Below are 15,762 nucleotides of genomic sequence, written 5' to 3' on the forward strand. Positions count from 1 at the left end.
TCCTTCAGTTCTGCTCCATGAGTTCCAGTCTTCTCATTGAACTTGATCTTTATCCCAAGTACAAACATGACCTGGGAGAATGTTGACCAGGTTTGTCTTTGGAAGCTATCCACAACACTGCTAGAATATGTCACCTTTGTGCCACTTGAATTAGAATAATTATGACTACATTTCATCTATTAATTTGTCCTATTTAGACTGGCTGTCAGTGTCAGAAAGAGTATATTTCATATCTCTTTTATCGTGAAATTAAAGACTTTATAGTTTCATGCCAGAAAAAGTTTGTCTTCATTATGAACTGATTTTTTTTTTCAGATTTAAACTATCATTTACTATTTTGCCTTGGCTGCCAGAAATTTGAGAGCTTTCTTGTCGTGATTGTGTATCCAAAGTTTTCATATCTTCCTCCTCTACCTCTCCGACTCTGTCTTCTCAGTGTTCTGTTCGTGTTTTAGCAATTCTATCTTGTTATTTTTTTAAATTTCAGATATTCTTAATTCCTTTTTGAAAGTTAGTGGTAGATTAAGTTCAATAAATTTCACAAACCCTTACTGGGTACCTACTTCTTGCTGTTAAGTTAACTCTGTTATACTAGCAATAGTGAAAAAGTCAGGTTGTGTCTTCAAGCAGCTGGGAAAAATAACTTTCAGAAACTTCTGCAAAATGCTTTGTTCAGATAGGAACAGCAGATATGAATTTGGCCAGGCATAGCCAGTACTCATGTTTATTCCTTCTTTGCTAGCCAAAAGTCATCATTAGGCTAGACTGCCATTCCCAGAGCCTACATGCTTTTTAGAGCTATTTTGTTTTACTCAGATATAAACTTCAGGGCTGGAAGCTGTGTCTCACATTATCTCCGAGACGGGGATGGCACGTACAGTCTGGCTGTTTCGGTTCTTAGACATCTGCAGAGACTTGTGAAGCTGGTCTTCTGTGAGAACACACTGCCCTCAGGCCTTTCATCTCCACTCGGGGGGGGGGGGGGGGGGATGATACGTGGGAGATAACCAGAGGTTGCCCCGGGGAATCTTTGAAGAAGATGATAGTTTGTCTGATAGATGATATAAAATGATGTTGAAAAGAGAAGGCATCCCTACTTTGAGTCTAAAAAGAAAAGAAAGCCTTCTTCAGTTGTTCATCGTGTTCTTTGGTGAAGAAAACACTCTCATGTCTCATGCAGTCCTAAACTGCTACATAAAGGCTTGCAAGATGCTAAACACAGTGGTCGCCCATTACGTAAATGGTTAGCCAACAGCTTCACTTAGAACGCTTTGGAAATCACACATTTTAAAATGTAAATTAAATGCGTCTTTTCACCACTCCATGACCTGACTTTTAAAGACAAGGCTCATGAATTATTCTGACCTAGATATGTCACGCCCTGCCCTTGAAAGAGCCCCATGAAAGAGATTTATTGTCTGAATTTTTCTGGAACTGATTAGCCTTTAAGTGAATATCCTTGTGTTCATTCCTCACCTTCTCATTCTACCTGTTGGCCTTTTGCCGATTTTATTGCTTATCAGCACCTTTATGTGGTATAATAACCCACCCACCCCCAAGAACAACATGTCGCATGTCGCCAACAACCTGGGAGTATGTTACATTACATGGCAAAGGGAAATTAAGGTCGCGGATTGAATTAAATCTAACTAATCAATTTACCTTAAAATAAGGAGATTATCCTGGTTATCTGGGTTGGCCTGATGCAATCACAAAGGTCCTTAAATGCAGAGGAAGCAGACAAGGACATTAGTGTGAAGGGACCAGAGAGGGGCTTGGACCCATCTTTGCTTTGAAGACTGAGGAAGGGGCTCCCCCGAGTCCAGGGCATGTGGGAGACTTAGAAGCCGAGAAAAGCAAAGAAACCTATTTCCTCTCGAGCCTCCAGAAAGAAAGGCCCAGCTAACACCTTTGATTTTTTTGACGACCCAGTGAAACCTGTGTCTGATTCTGACCTATAGCCCTGTTAGAAAATAAATTTATGTTGCTGTAAGGCACTCAGCTTGTGGTCATCTGTTATGGCAGGAATAAAAACTAATCATTTACCGATGTTTGAGAAAGGAAACTCCATCCAGAAAAAGACTGAGTGTGGGTGGGAATTTCAGCGCCTGCTGACAGGGAGATGTTAGAGCATCATCGAATTCCAGCCCCTGCTCTCACTGTTTCCCATTAAGCCAGAAAACCTACAGGGGCCTGTTGCCAGTGTAATGACCTGAAATATGCTTCGAAACAGCATACTCTTGTTTAAGTCTGCGTCCCATCTGCCTACTCGGCTACCACTAGGGTGATCCTTTCATAGAACAAACTTAAGCATGTTATTTCTCTTTAATGTCCACTTCACGGTCTTCCATTGCCTGCGGAATAAAACCCAGACATGGAGGTTGGCACTCAAGGCCCGTCTACAGAAAGGCTTCGGCTGCAGCCTCATAGCATCCTTCTCTTTCCTACGTACCTTGCTGTGTTCAGCCAAGGTAACGCGCTTCTGTTCTGTGAGCCCAGTGTAGTGTTGTGTACTTTTCTCCTTCGTATGTGGCATTTCCTTTACCACCAGTGGCCTCCCAGACCCTCATACCTGTTGGCAAACCCCTATGAATTCTTCAAGACTCAACTCAAACATTTAATTCCTTGGAAAAAAATCAAAGAACTTTGCACAGCAGATAAAATTCTTTGGCCTGCCCTTCATGCCACATTGTGATTTGCATACCTTACTGTTTTAAAATTATTTCTTTCCATTTCATCCTCTTATACTAAATGGTGAGCTTTCTGAAGGCAATAACTGGGTCTGATAACATCCTTGTGGAATCCTACTGACTCACATCGCTTATGTAGTAGGTACTCATGCAGAAATATTGAGTGTACAATGATTATGTACCTGATCTGCCCAACGTACTGCACAGCTGCCATTAGAATGCAGGGTTTTGATTCCCAGGCCACTCTTTGGTTATATTCTGCCTCTATAACTTAAACGTCATGAAGGAAATTCCTCTGTATACCTGAGAAACATTTTCATTAAAATATTTTCATGATTTTATTGTGCCAGAAATGAAAACATCAGAATACAGTTGTCCCTCGGTATCCACGGGAGACTGGTTCCAGGACCCCTCGCGGGTACCCAAACCAGCGGATGCTCAAGTCACTTATGCAAGGTGGCAAAGCACAGTCAGCCCTCCGTGTCTGTGGGTCCTGCATCCGCAAATACAGAGGGAGGGCTGTCTGTAATTTCTGCTTTGTTTAGTTTTTTATGACTCTATTTGAAAGAGTTATTTTGTGCAATACATCTTTTTATTCTTAAAACCTTGAGAAGATTCTGAAATGTAATAGAATAGCACAGCAAGGATCAAATTCTTTTGGCTTTAAATATTTGAATTTTCTCTCAGCATTTCTACTTTCTGCCTTTATTGTCACTTTCTCAGTGGTTACATACAGGTTTGACCTTACTGCACAGGTCTTTATGATAATGAGTTAAGGTGTACACAAGCACTTGGAAACTGTCGATCACTATTCATATGGACTGAATTGTTTTCATAATTTTAATAATCAGTTTATACAGTCACTGCAGAATGTTTACAATGGCCGTGATGATGGGAGAGCTTCCACTGGGAGTTTCTCTTTTGACAACAGCTGTCAGAATTCAGAATCTTAAAGTGGTTGGCATAACTGTTAGTGTGATCAGTAAAATACATCTTTCAAGCTGCATAGTCATTTATGTTTGGTTTACTGTTTTAAAAAGGGAAAACACTTTTTATTAAGATGAATGAGTCCATGTTGATGTTAATATTTTGCATAAGAGCATCATCAATTTCAAAAATAGTAGACAGAGGCCATTGATGAATCAGTGAGACTTAGATGTATTTAAAAGAGATTTTATTTTTGAAATATGTTGAAGAAGTTGATAAGTATTCAGATGCTGTAGATTGTAACTATGGACATATCCAGCTTGATTGAACACATTGCTAAGATGCCTGCTGTCGGATTTGGGTGAAGCTCACTTGTTTTAAAATGGCTAAGAATGCTCGGCAAAGCCATGGTCCAGAATGTGTCTTCAGGATTTGAATTCTGTCACATTGCATAGGTCATTTACCAGGAGTATTTCACTTCCTTTGTTTTAAGGGCCACTTTAATCTTCTGATACATCTACTGATATTTCACTAGGAAAGAAGCGTCCTGTGAGAAACCTGTCATCCTTAAATGTAGCAGACATATTTCCCATTGTGCATCAACAAGTCGGCATTATGGTTTTTCTGAGCCAGTCTCCAGTATATTAATTTAGAACCAAATGAATCTATAGAACCTAATCATGCAGGTTGTGCTGGAGACTTTTACCAAGGAGCACACCTTTCTAGGAACCACAAAGCCACCCTTTTGTACATCATATCAGTTTCTCATCGTCTTACAGTTTGCCAGATAAATTAACATACTTACTCCTTGTGTCTTTGAAGAAATTCTCTACTTGTACCAGATTTTTTCCATTGTATCACATTGTCCAAAAATATTCAGCAAGTCTCTTTATTCTATTAAGTACCTAAAGTCACAGTGTATGATGACTCTAATTCATTCCGTGGGCTTGGAGTTTATCCTTCATAGTTTTAGTGAAACACCAGCTGTCACTGTTCCTAAGTGTGTTAACTTACAGCCTTCAGCCCTTTATTCACTTGCTTGAGTATCTTTTCTTAACCATATAAAGCTCAAAATGAATTTATCTGAACACAGTCTCTTATATGTGTGATCCCCTAAATCGTTTGCATGAAGTCTCCTGTTAACTTGATGTTATTACTACAGTGATTCATGGTCTTTTTTTACTTCGGGTAGGTATTTTTCTATATGGACAACTATTTCCTTGTATAACTTACAGCAACAATTGTTTTATTCTTCCCCCCTCAGGTACTACAGTGCAACCATTCTGCAGATGTCTGGTGTTGAAGATGACAGACTTGCAATATGGCTGGCTTCGGTTACAGCCTTCACGAATTTCCTTTTCACACTCGTGGGTGTGTGGCTTGTTGAGAAAGTGGGCCGCAGAAAGCTTACCTTTGGTAGTTTAGCAGGTAGGTGTCTGGGTAAAGAATTCAGTTATAAACTTTTCTCTGATGATGACTGGTCAACCTTTCAAAATATAATTCCAATACCACTTTTGATACAGTTTTCTTAGCCAAATAATACATAGAGTTCCTCTTTAAAAAGTTTTTTTTAAAGTTTCTTTTTTTTAAAGAACTTATGATATGTAACTAGAAATTAGAATTCTAACAACAATCTGAATTTACTGAGGGCAGCATTTTGCTGTTACTGAGTTTTGCTCAAAGGTACAAAAGTGAAAAAGAAAATTTGGTATTCATAAACACTTTTTAACAGAAGTTTTAAGTTTGGAATAATGTGGAAGTAAATTTGGAGCAATTTTTCAAAGCTTTTTGAACAGCAGAATATTAAAATCATCTAATTTCTTCACAAAGCAAGGACAAACTCGTTTTGTGTTTGAACTAGGCCTAAACTGTAGAGTAAATTCTGACTGGCTAAATATGTTTTCTGTGCTAACTATGACAAAACCCTTTCTACTTTCAAGCGTCTTTTGTCTTTAAACTCTGCCCATTTCATTTATTATTTCTCTGTAAGCAAGGGCTGTTTCAAATGAGACCCATCTCTGCCATTGTCTTCACATGATCACATCATGTAATTATCTAGTCTTTTGCAAACAGACAGGCAGATTCCCACTTATCAATTAGCTGTCCTCTAATAGCTTCTTTGTAAGTTTATTTAGAGTTAGAATATATTTTTTCCATTAAAATGTGCAGTTTCCAGGCCAGCATTAACTAAATTCTATTTTAACCAGATTATACCTAAAACATTTGATCTCACAGAACTGCTTCAAGGCACGTGTCCCAGATTTTGTTGAGAAGGTAGTTCGGCGTTTCATACTCAGTTATTAAGAACACATACCCTCTCCCGCCCTGAACTCCAGAAGGAAGAGCGGGCTGCTCCCACCGTTCTGTCCTAAGCAGTGGAAAGCCCGTGAGTTCAGTAATGTGAGTTAAATCGCAGTATCAGCCCTGAGGGGAAGGCGAGCAAAGAGTGTCTGATTAAAAGCCAAAGGTAACCGTGACAGCCAAGGTGTAAAGAGGAGCGAGAGGGTAAGCGAGGACAGGTCAAGGACAGGTGAGGGTTACAAACCGCACATTTATAAACCTGTTCAAGGAACTAGAAGTGCTTAGCCTGGAGGGGGAAGAAAGGTAAAGAGACACCTCATAGATATCTCATTCTAGCAGATGGTAGAGGGTATAAATTTTTACTTCATATAAAAAAGCTGTTCCTAGTAATTAGCATGATCCAACACTGAGTTAAGCTGCCTCATTAGAATAGTAAACTCTTAAAAGGACAGGTGACCATCAGGCAGCAATGTACTAAAAACAAATTCCCACAGTGGGTTGCAGGTTGGATTTTCTGACTTACTGAGGTTCAGGTCAGCTCTAAGAAGAGGTAATAGCTGCTTCAAAATTTCTTAAATGGACACTTTTTCTTTTCGACAGGGCCTTAGTGTACTGCTATGTCAAGAGGTCTAGTTTTTAAATAGAACTTCAGGTCTTAAATTTGGAACTTGGCTTTTGAGATCTGGAGGAAAAAAATGCTGATTTTGCGATCAGGGGAAAACTTTTTCTAGCAGCTTCTGCCCCTTCATTTGTTGTGTTCCCTGATTTTGAGGCATTATAAATATGAAGCCAGACCACTTGGGTCTGAACTGTGACACTGAACAAAGTTCCATTTTCTTATCTGTAAATAGGGATTAATTATAGTCTCTACTTCCCAGAGTTCTAATGAGGACTGGGGACGTTTATCCATGTGTAACATTTCAAACACTGCCTGTCACAGGCAGTGAAAGGCCCAAAGCATTTTGCTATCACAGTGCTGTTACTGTCAAAAAGTGATTCTTGGTTGTTTTAACCACAGTGGAAAGTCAACTTGCATCAGAATTCAGAGCCTTTCCTGAACTCTTCTTGTTGATGCCACATTTCACTCCTTGTAGGCCCTCTGCCCCAAGGACTTTCAGAGCCCATCCCTGACTGTTAAGAGGAAGTATTAAGGCTTGTGGAGGAGGACCGGGACATTCCAGGGACTGCTCTTATGAGCAACCCGGAGACACTTTTCTTTCCTGCAGAATCAAGAGGTTGTCATTAAATCTGAAATATTTACAAGAAAGACCAGTTCTCTAAGCAAGCTCTGAAAATATTAAAAGTCAGAACACCACAAAATGTCCCACATTTGAAATTATTCATGGAATATGTGTTTTATATTTCTTTGTATAAAGAGTTTCTTTGTCCAGGTCTAGCTAAATATAGTTTATTTGTAGCAATTTTTTTAAATGAGCACCCAAAATTTTTTTTAAAGAATGAGCACCTATTCAAAAAATTATTTTAATGATTTTTTTCATTATTTTTCATCTAATATAAAATAAATCATAATATATTTGATAACCTTACTAGTGCTAAATGTTAGAACACTGGTCTTTTTAAAATTTCTTAAATTAGCCTAGAATTTTTTAAACTTTGATTCAGTTTTATTCCCTATTTTGTGTTTTTATTATGATTTATTTTATTATATTGGTTGAAAAAACTTATATCAAGATAATTTTTCAAATAGGTGCTCATTCTTTAAAAATTACTATAAATAGATTCTATTTAGCTAGACCTGAACAAAGAAACTCTTTATACAAAGAAATATATATATAGTCCATGAATAATTTTAAATGTAGGACATTTTGTGGTGTTCTGACTTTTAGTATTTTCAAAGCTTGCTAAGAGAACTGATCGTTCTTGTAAGTATTACAAATTTAATGACAACCTCTTGATTCTTTTAATAGAGGAAGGTTTATATCTATGTAGCTTTATTGCTTATAAATCAGAAAGCCAGAAACACTGTTATTTTCTGCCAGATATTTTGGTAATGGAATATTTCTAAAAACATCACTCACAGACCGTCTTCATCAGAATTACCAGGGGTACTTATTTTAAATTGTGAGTTCTTGGGCCCTACCCCAGATCTACTAAATTAGAATCTCTGAAGATGAGGTCTGAGCACGTGCACTTTAAACAGTTTCCCCAAGTGATACTTAAGCGCAAGAAGTGTGCTCTGTTAGCGGGAGTGGAAGTTATTTTTTTCTGAGTATTTACTAATAATCCAAGCCTTGTACCAGGCAGCTAAGGTAACTTATTACATCAGATATTTTTGAGAAATGCTGTTTATCCAACACATTTTATCTCCTCTGGAGAACATTTTTATTAGGAAAATGATATCAGAATTCCAAAATGTAATAGTATACTTGGTTAAAAGGGACTCTTCTCTTAAAATATAAAGAATGGGCCCAACTGCCCAGTACAGTGGAGAAGAGCCTTTCATCCAAGGCCATCCTGTATTAGCCTCAAATCTAGGTTGCAGTGATGAATAACTGACAATAACTATAGCATCTCTGAATACTAACAAGAGACTAATAAAGCATCTGTAATTTGTTAAATGAAAGGAGGTATTTGAAGTAGTTTTAAGCCTTAAAGATATATGAGTATAAGAAAGGACTAGGTGATCATTTTAAAATTTATTCCATAAATAAAGTCATTTAAATTTACCACTTCTTGGGGGGTGGGTATAGCTCAGTGGTAGAGCACATGCTTAGTATGCATGAGGTCCTGGGTTCAATTCCCAGTACCTCCATTTTTAAAAAAAAAAAAAATTTTTTTAACTTAAAAAAAAAAGAAGATACCACTTCTTTCCCTTAAGGAGTTTACCGTCTCATAAGGGTTTCCCCTGTCTGGGCATCACAGTCACCTGTGGAGTTGTATTATCTGATCCCCGTTTACTGGAGGCTGAGGTAAGTTCCAAACATTTGCTATTCCAATAGGAAGTGAGGATCAAGAAACACTGCCATATGGAGTAAAGGAAGTGGAGGTATAACACTGACTTCCAAAAGATTTCCATCCACAATGGATGGAAATAAAGAAGAGTAAACCTTCAACTATGTAGGGATTGTGTGTATCCAAAATGGCCTGTTCCCCGAATTTTGCAGGTTAGTTGGACTCTTTAGAGATGGATGGAAGAGATTCGCTGTCCACACTGAAGAACTCTAATCTAGTATATTTCTCCCATACTGACCCCATGACCCTAGTTGAGCATTCTTCAGAACAACAGCCAGTGTTACAGAGATCCGTGGGAACATGAGATCTGCTCTATGCCAGGCAGTAGAACTGACCATATGTGTTTAGGGAGACCGTCTTAGAGTATTGTTTATCGTGGAGACAAGTTACTTAAGTAGCGTTATGAAAGAAAAGTACCATCTTTCCTTAACATTCTAAAGTCTCACATCTTCCTGGTTGAAGGAAATCTTACCTGTCCTATGGCAACATGCTATGGAGGTAATTTGGGAAAATACTCACGAACCCAGCTTCTTTGATAGACAGATTAACAGTAAAACTCAGGTGGTTTGTTTTGCTTCTTTTGAGGAAAGGGGGATGATTTTAATTAATGGACCTAATGTATTTTCTCTCCTTCTAAGAGAGAGATTTCTTTTTTGTTTCCCAATTCAAGTCTTTTGAGAAAAGTAATGCCTCAAACTATTTCTAGTTCTGGTTTGAATTTAAAGCCGACAAGGGGAAAATGAACTGTGATTTTAGATTCGTGGCTTTTTATCTCAGTGTCGTATCTTTTCTTCTGATCTTTTCTTCAATCCTCCCTTCCTTCATCTTTTTTTCCACAGTTTTTGAAAGTATGCTGTTGCTGCTTCTAAGGATAATTATAGTCCAATAGCTAACATTTTTAGCATGATGAAGTCTTTCAAGTATGTTATGATATTTAAAATTCACTGCGATTCTGCAAAGTCAGCATATTCTCTAAGGCCCATTTACAGCAGACAAGACTGAATTGCTGGCAGGTCGTGTGCTTTGCCTAAGATCACTGAGTCAAGAAACAGCAGAGCTAGGACTTAACCACAGTGCTTAACTTGACATCCCCTATATCTTAACCACAAACACCTCAACTATTATATAATCCCGTTGCACGTCCACAGAGCTTCCCAAAGCTGCTGTCCCTTTACCCATTTTAAAAATAATATTTTTGATAAATTACTTTCCAGTTTACTGCTACATAACTTTACTGCTACATAAATGACCTCCTTAAACCCTGTATTTCAAGCATACTGCCTCATTCAAGTTAATTGTACAAATAAATGCAGCGATATTTTTTTCTACTTTCTTCCCATTACCCTCTTTGTTTATCTTCACAATGGCTGAAACAATAGTCAGAAATTTGGCGTATTTCCTGTTTCAGTATTTCATATTCAATATCGTAAAATCAAAGACAAATATCCCGCTTCCAAGTGCCAACAGGAAAAACAAATGAATACATGTGTTATATCGTTTCTGGCATCTTAAAGTCTTCAACAAATGCGACTCCTCTTTCATAGAAAATGCTTTTTCAACGGGTTTTGAAATATTCAGTCTGTTCCTTTTTTTAGTTTACTTATTTGGGTCTTAGATAATCAAAGACCATTAGAACAATTTTCTTTATAATGAAAGGAACACTTGGTGTAAATCTGTTGCCTTTTGGACTTCCTGACGTGTTAGGTATTCAATAGTGTCGGTTACATTAATTGACTTCGAGACAGTCAGCCATCCAAGATAGTTTTTGTTTAAAAAATTATTACCAATATGTTTGGCTAGCAAATGTGTTTGATTTATTAGATTTGAATTTCACTCTTGACATGTCTCACAGTGAATGCACTAATGAATTTTTGTGACAATGTGTGTATGTATGAATGGATAGATAGATAGATAGATAGCATTTTTTAAATCAGTGTAGATAGATCAAAGTATTTTTTCAAACATATGTCTTGCCAAACCCAGTTTGCTTTGGAAGAATGTTGTCAACTCTGCTCTGATGTGAAACTTTTTTTTTTTTTAAGGTACCACCATAGCACTCATTATTCTTGCTTTGGGATTTCTGCTATCAGCCCAGGTTTCTCCACCCATCACTTTAAAGCCAGTAGCTCCTCCAGGTCAGAACACTACTTGCACAAGATACAGGTGAGATTTCATAATGGTCCCCTTCCTTAACCTAACTCTGGTAACGTCTTTGTTTGCTTATAACTTTCCTAAAACAGCAGAGATGAGTAGAAAGATTTCTAGGTGTCCAGATGGATGGTGGAAGGGAAGAAAATGGGAGAGGTGTCAAGGAGGGACTGCCAGGAAGAGAAATAGCATATACAAACCACACCATATGCAAAGACATGCTTAAGGAAAAGTGAATGCTTAGACACAATTTTGGTGTCATGTCTCTGGAAATTGAAGGGATAGATGAATACAGAAGCTAAGCAGGCACACTGTAAAACTATCTTAGATCACATATGACTTAGTGACATCGACATTCTAGGTGAAATAATGAACTTCAATCGGTCATTGAACTTTTCCATTCTTACCTGACTGATGCAGTTGATTATCATCTGGGTGTTCTAACAGGTAACCTTCACTGTGGTCCACAGGCACCCCTGCATTCATTTAGACAGAAAAGAAAGTTTGCTCTCACTGCCAGTGTTCTTTCAGAGTATTCAAAATTGGAAAGAGGTGATACAAAAGAGTGTTTTAACGGCCAGCTGCAGGTTTAAGAACTCGTGAAATTTAACAGTGTACGCCCTATGTGACAGCCAGGGAGATGGAGACATGGAAGCTTGGAAAATGGGCTGACAGGTGGGCTGAAGAATGCACAAATGAATTAAAGGTTAAATGACTGAACAGATCGATTAATACAGAGTTTCAGAATTTTTTTTTTACTTCATTTTAGTGACTGGAAAGGCTAGCAACTGCTTTAAAATGTGGATAGTACAGCTTAAAAAACAAAAAATGATATCCTTCAGCCTCAACTAAGCAGGCATTGTCTCAAATCAATGGGTAAGTGATTTGTTGAGTCAGGTACTCCTGTGTGAAATTAAAACACTGCATCGATACACTAAATTCCAGTCGGAATCCCTTGGAGCTTCTTATTGAACAGAATTTGTGGTGCCTTCTCATTACAACAGTGAGGAAGATATATTATTATGCTTTTCTGGTTGCAGATTGTGACATCCCCTTTGGAAATGAATAGCTCCTCCTTTCTTTTCTTAATATGTTTATATATTTATTGCTTTACTGTTTTTTAAAAAATATTCTTTATGTTGTAAAGAAGATTTAAAGTTATCTCAAAGGAAGTTAACCTTAGTGTAGACTATTTCTGGATGCAGTGATCTTTACTGTCTTTGGACATCCCATCTCAACTGCTGGAAAGATGATAAACTATTGCTAGAATTCTACATGCTCTACTTTTGTTTTTCTTGATGGATGTTTTTTGGGAGGGGGGAAGGTACTTAGGTTTCTCTATTTATTTATTTTAATGGAGGTACTAGGGATTGACCGTGTGCGTGCTAAGCATGGACTCTACCACTGAGCTGTACCCTACCCCACCTTGATGGATATTTTAAGTAAAATTTCTAACACAGTTATATCTAACAAATTATTTTAAAAATGACTGTTGTTTGAGCAACATGGAATACTGTCTAGATCTGATATCTAATTTAGATGCAACGATGTAGATTCAGAATAAGACTGATACACTGTCAGGTCAACTAATGGCAGAGGGAGAAAGTCAGCCAGAGAATATGAAAAAAAAGTTTAGGAATTCTGATGCAAGAAAGGAATGGCTAAGTTTTAAGCAATTTACTTAATGAAATAGCTTTTCTGATGTCGACTTTTAAAGTTTAAATTAAAATACTTATTGCCATGGTATAGCTCGTTGCACAGTAATTTATGGTCATCAGTCTATTAATCTCCCTGATCCTTCTAAGTTATCATCTAGGTAGCTAGATAATAGGTAGGTGTCTAATATTTCAACATAAAATTGTAGTGAAGTAGGAGAAGTGGTACAACCTAATTTTATTCTTATCACAAAAACGGGCAGCAATTTTTGAAAACAGAGCCAGATGTCCTCTGAGAGTCGGTGAGTATGCAAAACAATTATTGATTGTCACTCCTTTCAGAATAACGTATGAGGCTTTGTGGGAATTTGACAGCATGTATTTATAGTCTGAGTGATTGTATACAGCGTGTCTGCAGTCCCCTTTATTGATTGTGGTGTTGTTGTTGAAACTTCCTATATAATTTCCCCTTCCTTTGAGATAAATATGAAACATACAATATAGACCATGTATGAAAGTTGTTGAGAGTAAATCCTCAGAATTCTTATCACAAGAAAAAGATTTTTTTAAATGTCTTTCATCTGTATCTATAGGAGATGATGGCTGTTTAGTAAACTTTCTGTAATAATCATTTCATGACCTGTGTAAGTCACATCATTAGGCTGTCCACCTTAAGCTTGTGCAGTGTTCTATGTCAATTACATCTCAATAAAAAAGGAAAAAAATAATTTTTTAAAGATAAACATGAAATAGTCATGTTTGTATTGCCTTAGGAGGAGTAATACGCATGCTGTAGAAACAGGTGGCATGCTTTCCTCACGGAATGATTCAGATAGGAAAATTAAGGAAATAAAACATTTAAAGGGCGAGTTGGTTTAATATCTGTCATAGGAGCACTGTCTGCTATTGGTCAGAATGTAAATTTTTCTCCATTTTGGAAATTAATATACTTTTGCCTAGTAAAATTTAAATGCCTAAGCCCCTTGACCCAGTATGTGCACCTGGGGAAACCTGTGGACTACAGTGATGAGCAGGTAGTGCATTCTGACTAGAGTAGATTTAAGAAAGTGAATGGTTCAAGAACAATGGCTCTTCCTTACTTAATTCAATAAATATTGATTGCGTAGCAGGCACCAGATAGGTTAGAACCCAAAAAATTGTGGGTTGGGGCTCCCTAATGACTTTGGACCCAAGAGACTGACTACCCCAAATAATTTCTAATAAGAGTGTACTCTCTTTACAACATTTTAGCTTTTTAATTGGTGATATTTTATTCCAAGGCCTAGTTAGATTTTGTGAACCAAACGCCTTAAAGAACATCTCTCAGATCTGCTTTCTTGCAGCAAAAACTGTGTGCAAAGATAAAAGTGAATGCAATTTACTATAGGAAATATGCAGCTACCTGAGTAAAACCTGTGACAGGTACCAGCTGAGGGTAGGAGAAATAACTATAGCGTGGGTACCATCTGAATCACATATTTGTATACGAATACACATACATCCCTCTAATATGTCCTTCAGCTCCACACTCTCAAATTACGGATTGAACATGTTGTCTTATGAGAGCTATCCAAGCTTTGAGGATTCAAACCTTTCCTGGGTAACATTTCCCTCAAATCTTTGGCACTTTATTATTTATAAGTATGATCGCAGTGTATTTAAGTCTCTGTTGTAAAACCCTTCAAAGTAGACAGGTATTTTGTAAAGTATACAGCTTAGAACTGCAAGATACTCTTGCCCTAAGGTTTTTATCACATCTCTATTTTTTCATACATGCATTCATTTTTTTTCCAATTCTATTCTTAGAATTTTTATTTTAAAATATACTATAGATTTAAAAGTTTGAAAAGTATGTATTCATAGTTTACATAATAAAAAATCAGCACCCAGATGAAGAAATAGAGAATTACCTTTAAAAGTTTATTTGTTTAACGTAACATCTATGTCATTGCTCTGATTTTTCCCACTCCGATTAGTATGCAAAGATTTTCAAAAACTGTGTCATTCAAAACTTCTCTAGCTGTCATTCATTCTTATTTCAGTGCTGTCATTTTCATTAGAGTCATGGTGTGCTAAAAACTCTTTAAGATCTCACTATAATCTTATTCTGTTTAAAAATATTTGTTAAGTAATTACATGCGTGCATTCATTTTAAAAAATATTTGGAGCACCTACTCATAGGATCATAGTGAGTGTGGATTAATATATGGAAAGCACCTAAATCAGTGCTCAGCACATTCAATAAATATTATAATTATATATTATGTTATAATTAATAAAACCTGTAATAGGAAATGAGATTGGGACGATGGATAGAAGTCTTCCTCATCTTTTGAAGAAGGCTACCCTAAGGCTAGAACATTTGAAATGAACTCTAAAAGAGGGCGAAGAACATTGCCAGGCAGAAGAAACAGCAGGTGCAAAGACCCTGCACAGCAGTAAGGAAGTTGACAAGTGCAAGGGATTAAAAGAAGGCTAATGCGGCTAGAAGAAACACACTTTGTTTGTTTTCCATGGTCAAGAAGTTCCTTACTGGGGATCCTGAAAGACGAAAGAGAAGTCTCTAGGTTTGCAAAGAGCGAGGAGAAAGAATTCCAAGAAGAGGGAACATTATGTGTAGAAGCCCTAAGCAAGGAGTATAGCTTCCTCAAGGAACTTACCAGTGAGGCTGCGTTATAGCAAGCAAGCAAGCAAGAGAATGACACAAAGGTAGAGTGGATGGCAGGCCAGGGACAGACCGTGCTGGGACCTCACAAACCGTGAGAATTTTACACATCATCATAGACTACTGAGAAGCCTTGAAAAGGTGATCAGATAAGAATGACGGAATCAGATTGGGTTTTTAAACGATCACTCTGGGTGCAGAATGAGAAGAGTTGGTTAGAGAAGGACAAAGGGTGGTGAAGGGAGATCAACTATAAGAAATCGGGAGCCTAGGCGAGGACTCGTGCAGCCTTGATGGTGGAAGGGGAGGGAGACGCAAGAGAGATTCTGGCGGGGAGTGACACGGCTGGGTGTTTGGATGGATGACACACAGGAACAAATGCTTTCCGCATGGTGAGGACCAT

General features: G+C 37.5%; 1 protein-coding gene and 1 non-coding gene across 2 annotated transcripts in view; both read left to right on the forward strand.

The window, feature by feature from the left end:
- SLC2A13 (solute carrier family 2 member 13) overlaps positions 1-15,762 on the forward strand; it is a 330,277-nt gene that overhangs the window by 237,637 nt on the left and 76,878 nt on the right. The window contains exons 5-6 of the mRNA XM_006203113.4: positions 4,882-5,045; positions 10,934-11,054. Of these exons, the coding sequence (XP_006203175.4) occupies positions 4,882-5,045; positions 10,934-11,054 (285 nt within the window). The remainder of the gene's footprint in view (positions 1-4,881; positions 5,046-10,933; positions 11,055-15,762) is intronic.
- On the forward strand, positions 8,619-8,691 carry TRNAT-AGU (transfer RNA threonine (anticodon AGU)). Its single transcript has one exon. It is a non-coding gene; the product is annotated as a tRNA-Thr (tRNA).

The sequence above is a fragment of the Vicugna pacos genome, chromosome 12 (genome assembly GCF_048564905.1).
Source record: "Vicugna pacos chromosome 12, VicPac4, whole genome shotgun sequence".
In the NCBI taxonomy this organism is placed as follows: Eukaryota; Metazoa; Chordata; class Mammalia; order Artiodactyla; family Camelidae; genus Vicugna; species Vicugna pacos.